The sequence below is a fragment of the Orycteropus afer genome, unplaced genomic scaffold (assembly GCF_000298275.1).
Source record: "Orycteropus afer afer isolate SDZICR_OR568_19922 unplaced genomic scaffold, OryAfe1.0 scaffold00413, whole genome shotgun sequence".
Lineage (NCBI taxonomy): Eukaryota > Metazoa > Chordata > Mammalia > Tubulidentata > Orycteropodidae > Orycteropus > Orycteropus afer.
The window spans coordinates 108,912-119,706 of NW_006922000.1; the positions used below are offsets into that span (position 1 = coordinate 108,912).

General features: G+C 47.8%; 1 protein-coding gene across 1 annotated transcript in view; it reads right to left on the minus strand.

Moving 5' to 3' along the window:
- Positions 1–10,795, minus strand: part of MTPN (myotrophin) — a 47,577-nt gene that overhangs the window by 22,186 nt on the left and 14,596 nt on the right. Inside the window, exons 2-3 of the mRNA XM_007953790.2 lie at positions 2,889–3,002; positions 1,855–1,938 (exon numbers count right to left, since the gene is read on the minus strand). Of these exons, the coding sequence (XP_007951981.1) occupies positions 1,855–1,938; positions 2,889–3,002 (198 nt within the window). The remainder of the gene's footprint in view (positions 1–1,854; positions 1,939–2,888; positions 3,003–10,795) is intronic.

Below are 10,795 nucleotides of genomic sequence, written 5' to 3' on the forward strand. Positions count from 1 at the left end.
CTGAAGACAATCTTACATATGCACTTGTGCTACAAAATCAGCCACACACATTACAGAAGCAAAAGAAGACAGAGTTGTAGTAATTCCTCAGAGACAACCAAACACCTTGAGAAAATCATTGGGCCTATGGGCTCAGGACCATAGTCTCGGGGGACATCGTGCTCAACTGCCACAACAATAAAAAAAAAAAAAAAAACCCAAACTCACTGCCATGGAGTCAATTCAACTCATAGGACACCTCCTTGGGTTTCCAAAGGCACTATCTCTTTGGAAGCAGATCGCCCAGTCCTCCTTCCAAGGAGTGGTTGGTGGGTTTGAACTGCCAACCTTCTGGTTAGCAGATAAAAATCTTGTTCTACAACCTACTTTGGTGAGTAGAGACTGGGGTCTTAAAAGCTTTCGAGCAGCTACCTATGATACATCTGAATCAAGGAAGAGTGAAGAAAATCAAAGACACCTGGAAACAAGGAGAAGCTGGACCACGAGGACCTCAGCCTTCATGACCCTGAGACCTGAAGAACTGGATGGTGCCTGCCTACCAATGCCAACCCTTTGGAAAAGGATCAAAACTGGAGAGCCTGGGTAGAGTGGGAGGAAAAATGTGGAACAAAATTTAAAAACACAAAACTGACCAGAATTACTGGTTGAATAAAAACTGGCGGAACCCCCAGACTATGGCCCCAGGTTACCCTTTGGGCCTAGAAACGGACTCACTTCAATGGATTGGCTCTCAGCCCAACTGTAGAAAGACCTACATGCAGAACACCTACCCTAGAGAGACGCAACACAACCAGAACCTGGTCCCGTAGCCTAGGCCCAGGGTCAAGCTGTGCCTCAGCTGTACCGTCACAGGAGCCAATGAAACCCCTTTACCACTCAGCCTGTCTGAGATGGCTTTAGTTACCTGCAATATAAGAAGTCCCACTGACTCAATGCAGGAATCCCACAGAAATTGCTGATAACTGCAAACTTGTGTTAGTAACCTGCAGCAACCAGTTTTTAATGCTATAAGCAACAATATTCCCAATGATAAAATTATCCGGTAGTTTTCAAAGGTACTTTTTAATCCTGTCATGGGTGTGTGGGGGAGGGATGGCAGTGAGGGTCCCAGTCCACTGCAGGGCAAAGAACAAGTATCCCCATTATTCTTATCAGTATGTGTGGGGTGTCTGGAAATCCACTGCTGATACATTCCAAACCGGAACACGAACACATGTGTGCGCGCGCATGTGCGCGCACACACACACACACACACACACAGAGCCAACTGTGTCCTTAACATAAAATGAAGGGTGAAAAATCTCTACTTTTAGAGGACCTGAATTATCTGCTTTCTAACTTATCTTTAAAAAGAGATAAATGTGCTTTTTCCTTCCCCAGTTTTTTCCATATCTTACTGAAGCTGACGTTAAGCTACGGTCTCATTGGGCACTTACTATGCGTCAGGCACTGGCAAATGCTTTGCGTACTTTGGAATGTGCTGGTCTGAACTACAGGACGTGAAGCTCCAAGTCATAAAGCAGTGCTATTCAAGGTGCAGTCTGGGGCCCAGTGCCAGTGCCAACAGGTACTAGTCTATGATGGCGTGACCCAGGTCACTAAGGACACAAAGTTCAGCTAATTGTTTTTCCCTAACAAGGCTTTCTCGATGAAGGGACCAGTGTGCTCATGTATACTGTAGGCCAAGCTCCTTACCTGCCCTACACTGCTAACTGCACGTGGACTGGCTCTTTTGACTGACACCATTCTAGACCTCAATTCTGGACACTGTCTCTCCTCTAGCTTCTGGCCCTGCTGCCACACAAGTCTTACACAGTCACATGGTCAAGGATAAAGCAATCAAAGTGACCTCACCTTTGACAGCAGCAGTTTCACGCAGGACACGTGGCCCTCGTAGACAGCGGACAGAAGAGGGGTGATGTGATGCTTGTCTGGAGCCTAGGAAATGAGGAAGAGAGGAGACTGTGTCATCCTGATGCTTCACTTCTGCTTTCCCCTCCAGGTGCGATGAAGAACTCTCGTCGGTACTTCACAGTGAGCACTCACCTGGTCACCTCACTAACAGAGCTGACCCAGCTGCAGGTCTCTAGCCTCTGAGAGCTGGCACAGGCCACCCCCACCAGTGCTTCCTGCTGGGGCGCCAGCACAGGCAGGAGGGGAGCCGAGTGCGGCAGCAGCTCCAATCCTGCGCTGTGCCTTATCGTGTGAAGAGCCCTCCCACCTCTGCGCCTCGGTTCCCCCACTGTAAAAACGTCACCGGGGGCCAGGAAGGGAAAAGGGAGAACACGGCCCAAGAGGAGGGAAAATACAATGTCACGACTGGGCCAGGTCAGAGGGTGCCCCGTGACGGGAAAAGCTCATCTCCTTTGCTCTCCTGGTTACTCAAACGCATTCCCAAACTCTGAAGTGCAGAAGCCACAAAAGGCTCAGGCTGGGAGATGGTGGCTCCTGAACTCGTGCCCACTTGCCTTTGTCCACAACCCACCTGAGAACAACGGCTGTGGAGCCCCTGGCCCCAGCAGGAGGTGGCCACCTGCCTCCCATAGATAGAGCCTTAAAAGGTGAATGGCTTGGCCAATGGGTGAATCCTAACCTTCAGTTTTATCAGCATAAATATTCATAAATAGAACGCCTTTCAGTCACTAGCTTTAAATGAACACGAACTGCACGGTTAATTCTTTACCAACGTTTATTCTTACAAAAGTTGGTTTATTTTGCTTATTTGTGAAGTCTGAGCTATATACTTCTAACTTACAGGAAATCTGGTGTAATTTCAGACTGTATGCCTGTTTAGGAGGTTTCCACACACAATCAATGCACAGATCTGTAGGAAACAAGTACTCCACACACACAGCAGGCTTGTTTCAGAATGAGTGTTCTTTACATACATTGATGTCCGCTCCTTTCAGCAGCAGGAACTCCAGGATCTCCAGCTGCCCACAGTCTGCTGCATAGTGCAGAGGCTTCCTCCCACCTTCCAGTGTCCGGTTGACATCTTCTCCCTTAGAAATAATGAAAATGATGTTGGTATGGGCTGCAGAGGGAAGTAAGACACCCGACAGTTTTACCTTCTTAAAACCACCAGAATGAAATGTCTTGCAAAGTACAATAACCAGACTTGAAATAAAATTCTGCACAACAGTTAACACCCACTGTGTCAGGCTGAAAACAACACACACACAAAAGTCATGTTCAGTGTAACTAAACAGATGGCGGTTGTGTGCCGTCCGTCGGTTCGGAATCACAGCAATCCCATGTGACAGAGAACTGCCCCATAGGGTTTCCAAGGCGGCATCTTTATGGGAGCTGATCATGGAGCCGCTGGTGGGTTCAAATCGTGCACCTTGTGGTTGGCAGCTGAGCACTTAACCACCGCATCACTGAAAACCAAACCAAACCAAACCCACTACCACCGAGTTGATTCTGACTCTCGGCAACCCCCATTGGATTTCTAAGGCAGTCAATCCTTACAGAAGTAGGCTGCTCAGTCTTCCTTCTGTGGAGTGGATGGTGGGTTTGAACCGCCAACCTTCTGGTTAGCAGTCAAATGCCTTGTTGTTGTTGTTGTTGTTATGTGCCATCGAGTCGGCCCCGACTCATAGGTACTGCTAAACCAGAGTTCCTTTACTGCATCACCAGGGTTGCCTTATTTCTGAGGACTTCACGCTGCATAATGTCAAGATGTGGCCACAGAAGACTGGTGAGGTCAAGCAATGAGATTATACGTAGTTCATGGAACATGCATTTCACCTCTTCAAAGCATCACGACTTTGATGAAGCTAGCCATCATCATCCCAAGGTAAGCTCTGTGTCAGCAAATGAGAATTCATTCCACTCATTCAACACTTTATCAAAGCCCTACTGTGTGCCAGGTGCCACGTTAGGCAGTGGAGGACATGGTGAAAGGATCAGACGTGGCTTCTGATTGCATGGAGCTTACACTCTAGTGGGGGAGCCAGATACTAACCATATAATCACTTAACTAAAGATACAATCTCAAAATATGGAAAGTGCTATGAAGGAAAGGAATTCTGAGCTGCACAAAATGCATCAGGAGACCCTGGTGACAGGCAGGCTGTAGAGAATGAACGTAAGCCTCAAAACGGTCCTCATCCCCAAGGATCCAGACTCTAACAACGGCAACAGCTGCACCCGTCCCCGTCGGGCAGCTCCTATGTGTCTGCACTGTGCTATCTGCGTCACAGTCTTCAGACAACCCTAAGTGAGAAGAAACCACGTCTGATATGTGAAAAGTGTAAAGATGAGAGAGTTTCAGTAACTTTTACTGTGGCTTAGTTAGCAATAGATGTCGAAACTCATTCTCTTTCCAACCAACCAACGGTGCTGCCCCTAATTCGGTATGTACCCCTTTCTGCTAAGGAGAGGTCGCATTTCAGAGTGGCCAAATGCCTGGGAGACTATTTCCTCGCTTGGCTTGGCTTTTGTCAACTTACCCAGCAAGCCCCTGAACCAGGCTGTTTGGAATCCTGTCACCTTACAGCCAGTACCAGTGGTTCTTTCACACACACTCCGAAAACTGCCCCTTCTCCACATATTCAAAGCCTGCACCCGCCTTCCTTCCCAGTTATTTAAACAGTACAGATTCTCCAACTTCTAGCTCGTCCATGAAATCTCCCAGGTAAGGTGAGTTCTCACTCCCTTGAGGCTCATAGGAACCAGCATTCACATAGCGCGTGCCTTGCAACGCTCACGAGCACAGGCCTCCTTCCGAAAATAACACCAATGCCTCAGAGTAGCCATGACCTGTTTTTTTGATGACAATTTGAAATCATCATATAATCAGGCGTTTTTTCCCTAAGGAAGCAGATGAAGTCCAGGATTCTAGATCTCTTCTAGCGTCGGAAGAGCAACGTGACCCTCTACCAGCTGGATGGGCTTCAGCTGCAGAGAAAAAAGGGTCCTCTAAGGCCGACTCGACGGCACATAACAACAACAACAACAACAAACCTAAGCCAACTGACTGCTAACCAGAAGCCTGGTGGTTCAAACCCACCAGCCACTCCTCAGAAGGAAGATGGGGCAATCTACTTCCATAGTGATACTGCCTTGGAAACCCAAGGAGGGGTCACTATGAGTCGGGTCCGACTCAACGGCACATAACAACAACAACAACAACAAACCTAAGCCAACTGACTGCTAACCAGAAGCCTGGTGGTTCAAACCCACCAGCCACTGCTCAGAAAAAAGACTGGGCAACGTACTTCTGTAGAGACACTGCCTCAGAAACCCAAGGGGGGGTCGCCATGAGCTGGAATCGACTCGACAGCAGGGAGTTTGGTTTTTGGTTTTTTTAACTGTGTCCCTCAGATCCTGGGGTCAGGGAGAGCGATGTAGTCCCGCCCGGCTGTGGGCACCGCCCGGCTGTGGGCACCGCCCGGCAATCTTAGCAGGTTTCCCCTTTTCATCTTGGCCGCCCACTCTCCACGGAGACTATTTTCAATCTCTGTCACTTTTTATAGACCTCAGACTTCTCCATCTGGCTCCTTCCCCTTCATTCTCAGATGACCTCACACCTCCTTATTCAGACCACTGCCATCAGATAGACACAGGGCTTCCTCAGGGGCTTCTCGGCCACCTCTTGCTGCACCTGACCGTCCTCCCCTCCCAGCCACTCCCTCGGGTAAGTTCTCAGGACCATCCCTTCTGGTCTTCTCTCCCTCTTCTTGCCTGTGTTCCCAACTCCTCTACTGGCACTTCCTCCTCAGGATCTGCCACTGCAAAAGCAAACGTGGACTCCAGACCACGGGGCTCGGTGAACCCCTGAAACTACTGCCCTGAGATCATCTTTAAACCTAAAACCAAAAATATCCCCTGAAGTCTTCTTAAAACCAAACAATAGTAACTTAACTATTAAAAAAAGGTCTGCCTTCAACGGTCCTGTAAGTTTATGTGTATGATCTGAATCCCCAGGTGTGTAGTAGAGCTGACAAGAGGCAAGGTGGTAGTCACTGCCTGGTCACAGTCACCTACCCAGAGGGACCAAGGAGTTGAACCTGTGGGCTCGGGACCACAGTTGCAGGGGACATCAAGCTTAACTGGCATAACATACTACACAAAATACATTGTTCCACCTCCTACTTTGGCGAGTAGCGACTGGGTAAAAGCTTGCAAGCTGCCATCTAGATGCAACAATGGGTCTCTCCCCATCCACAACAAAGAAGAATGAAGAAAACCAAAAATTCATGGATACAATCAGTCCTAGCGATTGGTACACCATCTGATCTGCAGCCTATACGACTATGAGACCAGAAGAGCTAGATGGAGCCTGGTTACCAATGTCAACCACTTGGAAGGGGATCTATGTAGGAGATCCTGGATAGAGAGGGAGAACAATGTGGACAAAACTCAAAATCATTTGGAGAAAATGATTTTCTCCAAATCATCAGGTTTGCTGGTCTGATAGAGCTTGGTGGAACCACTGAGACTATGGCCCCTAGCTGCCTGTCAGGTCTGGAATTGAACCCACACCTGTGGCTTCCAGCCAAACAAAAGACAGGCGTATGAGTTGAACATTGACATTAGGTAGATACACTCTTTGGAGAGAACAATCATGGGAGAAAAAAGGGCTGCTTACGCACTGGGAGACAGCTCAGGGGGCAGAAGGGCATGGAGGGATGGACACAGGGAAGAGGTAACTATGGGGAGGAAGTGAGAGGGGAGCTGTTGCATTGTGGTGAATTGTAGTCACCGTCATGAGACAAAGTGCATGTGAACTGCTTTATGGAAAGTGGGTTTCCTCTGTAAACTTCCACCCAAATCACAATTAAAAAACAAAACACAAAGCCTCTCCGTGGACCCAGTATCCACCCTTTAGATCGTATCTGCTCACCCCCTTCCACGGCTGAACTTTTCAACGTGCTGTCTTTAAGTCTTTAACAGGCTCTCTCCACCTTGTCACCTCCCACTCTAATCCGGCTTCTGCCTTCCACACTAGCCCTGTCCTCCCCTCCACGCTGCTCCGTGCAAAGGTCAGCTTGAACCCTCACCCTCCTGAGCTCGCAGCAGTGACAAAGTCCATCCTGCTTCCTCCTCAAGCACGTTCTCTGACACACTCCACCCGAGCCCCCCCACCCCCCATCTCTGGCCACTGCTGCGCCGTCTCTCTGGCCACTCACTATGTGCTTTTGGGAACTTGGTTATGGTTTCAGATTGCCATCCTCTACCATTGAACAGCTGATAAATGTGCTTCTCCCTAGTCTTATCAACACAAACAGGTTGATTATAGATTTTTTAGGGACTAAGTACTTCCTTACGGATAAAGTTTGTTTTGAAAAGCAGCATCGTGCAGTCCCAGCAGGAGCCAGAGCGGGGCAGCAGCAGCACTCTCACCGTGGTTAAGTGTGTGCGTTAAGCCAGCAGGGCACACGTCATGGCACACGGCTCCCACTTACCACACAGCCCAGGTGTGCAGTCAGCAGTGCTTGTCATCACGTCCCAGGACTGTGGCGCTCACCTGCCCCCTTCCAGCAGCAATCGTTTACGCAGCTTCATTCTATTCACTTTAAAAACTCTTTCCTTTCAGTGTAATATGTATGTAACGTCACGCACAAAAGTATGTAATGCCAGTTGTGGAACACACAACACAAAATTGTATCTTCACCGTATTTTTCATAGAGGGTGTTCTGAAGCCATTCTTATTTTGTCTAAATAGGGCGTGGTTCAGGTCTGCAGAACGTGTCTGCCGTCTTCCAGATTCTCGGAGCCGCACTATCTCAGGGTATCTCCTGGGGAGTAGTTCACACTGACCAGAACCACCGCGGCGATCACAAAACACCATCGAGTGGGTCAACTCCCAGCACCTCTCAGCGTGGGAAGGGGACTGGGAATAAGGTGGCCGTAAGGGGAAAGTCCATCTGGAATTCTAAAGGATCTTAAGGCCACTCTATTCCTGACAATCCCAGATTAGCTCCAGAACTTAATTCACTGACAAACTTTTACTGCAATTTAACTTTTCATGTGTTTCTATCTTAGGTTGCTAATTATATTTTAAAGGGACTTAGAGGTCAGGGGTTACATCTCATACTTCATTTCTAATAAAATGCATTTAACACCGAGCTTTTAACTCTCAACAACAGACTGCTGTGATTGCTAATTACAACAGCATATTATAAAAGGCTAAATTAGAAACTAAGACAGTATTCTATAAGGTGTCTATTGACTTCCCGTGTGCGTGGGAGAATGTGGCTGGGGGCCTTAATTCATGCCTTACTATGGTGTATGGAACTCCCACAGGCCACTGAAAATCAGGAAGCGCTAATGGTGGTGCAAAGGTTACGCACTTGGCTGCTAACGGAAAGGTGGGTGGCTTGAACCTACCAGCTGCTCCGGGAGCCCTGGGGCAGCTCTCCGGGTGCAGGGCCACTGTGAGTCAGAATGGACTCAGCGGCATGGGTTTGGGTTTGGGTATGCGGTCAGCACCTACACGCCCACCGCCGGGGGCCTTCACTGAAGCAAGCACGCCAGGGTTACTAGGGGGCAGCAGTCCTCCTCTCGCAGCCTTCTACCCGGGGTCTCCAATCGCAGTTCACCAAATGTAAATCCAAAACTTCAGCTGCTCTTTTCTGTTCAGTCCAAGCTCCTTGGCTTGACCTGGGGCGAACCTGAGCTGCACACTCCCTCCCCGCCCTGGCCTTCCTGGGCTCACTCCCACCCCTGCTCCCAGAGCACACCCTGCTCCCCATTTGGGGCCTCGCTCACATGGTTGCCTTTCCTTGGCGGGGCACCCCACTACCCTCCGGGATCTATCTTCTCCAGACAATTCTCATCTCTCATCTCTCTTTTTAATGACAGTTCTTGGTCCTCCGTCCCTCACATTCACCTTACTCAAATAGGTATCTGCTGTTTATGTATTTCCATGAAAACACCATGACAAAAGGACGAGGCCTTACATATTCACGTACTGCCTACAAGGTCCCCGCGTGACCTGTACACAACAGTCACATTTCATGAATTAGTGCCGTGATTTCCCCATCCTCAGCACATCATGCAGCCTTCTGCTTACCAAACTACTAGTCAGCTTCACCTGCTTCACGGGGGGCTTTAGAACACTAACCGTTAGAGTCTTTGAAAGCCACACACTCTCAGGGCTGGAGATGCCTAAGTTATCTTTTCCAACCACCCACTCCGTGTCTGAATTCCTGCCTGTGTGCGCCCCGCCCACAACTGTCCATCTCTCCTGAAGGGCTGTGCTCGGGCCAGTGAAGTGGTCCACCTGCCCTCAACACTGCTGTACTCAGTTTACTGGGTCCGGCTCCATCCCTCGGGGACACACAGAACACGCGAAGCAGCCACTCCTACTGGCATGTTAGATGATCATTTTTAGAACATCACAGTGCAACCCAAACTAACTCTCCTCTGTGTGACTAGCTGTTAGCTACCCCCAACTTCAGTCACTGGTTATCTGGTACCATTACATCTACTGCTGCATCATTTCATCCCTAACAGTCATCTTATTTCCCGGCCTACCAAGTTCTTTCTAGATCCTCATTATTACCAAAGGCATCTGCCAGTTCTCACCCCCTACTAGTTGCAGCTCACTTTTTCTTCATGAGGATCATCCAAGTCACTGATAAAAATACTTACCAGGACAAGACTGAGGAATGAGCAACGCCAGCCTTCAGGAAACTTTCTTCACCTTGTCTATTTGGCAACTGCCACTCAAATAGTCTGGAACTGAATTTAGAGACTGACACTTTTTCTTCACAGGGCCAGACAGGCCTGCTGACTGCTGACCTCTGACCTAGTGCTTTGCAGTCTCAGACAGTCATGCCTTCGCACCAGCATCGCAACATTCAAACCCAAAGGAATGTTTGAGGTTTCCAGTCCAGAAACTGCATAAAAAGGGAATTAGTACAGCATGACTTGTTTCTAAGTCATCTTTCCTTGGTGTTACAAACTACCCTCATTCCCCCACACACACACGTAAAAAGTAACATGTGCATTTAACAAAAATGGGAAGTTAAGGTGTTTCTTCTAGTGAGCTCTGTATCTACATACACTGGTATTACCTTCCTGTGCTTCTGTTTAAACTTTTTTTCTAGGTGTAGCTGTTTAAAAGTTGCAACCACACTATACATCATTTCACAGATGAGAGATCATTTTTGAAAGCAATATATTATTTTGTCAAACGGATGTACCACACCCACTGCCGATGATTCTGACTCATCGTTTACTTAAATAGTCTCCTAACTTACGGATATGTAGACGGATACCCACACCCTGTCACACTACAATTCTTATTTCAAGGAGCATGATATGCTATTGTTAGTATGGTATTATTACTACTATTTTATTAATTCTAAAATACAAATTTTCCTGCAACTTAACATTTCTGAAATTGGGTAACAAAATAGAAAGAAAAAAAGTCTTACCACTTCACCTTGGTGATTGGGATAGGGCATGTACGGGTTAACTAAGTGCTTTGTAAAAACACCAAGGATCACGCTAGCTAAGGCCTGGCTTTGCTACAGGAAGTAACAGATGAGTGGGTCAAGAGGCTGGAATGTGAAGGGTTGGATTATGTTGAATCTAAAGAACAGCAAATGATAAAAGTCTCTGAAAGTAAGACCTACCATGTAATTCTCCTGAAAATTTGCAAATGTGCCTTCAATGATTTTTAATCCAGTAAACTGAAAGATACTAAATACCATATAGGCCAGGTCTCTGGTCTAACTTCTAAGAGGGGTGTTCTTCTCTACTCTCTCTGGCCCCACAGTCAGAAGGCTTTTTTTCTAGTTTGTAAGTACTGTTCTTTTCTTAAGATCAAACTAAACAA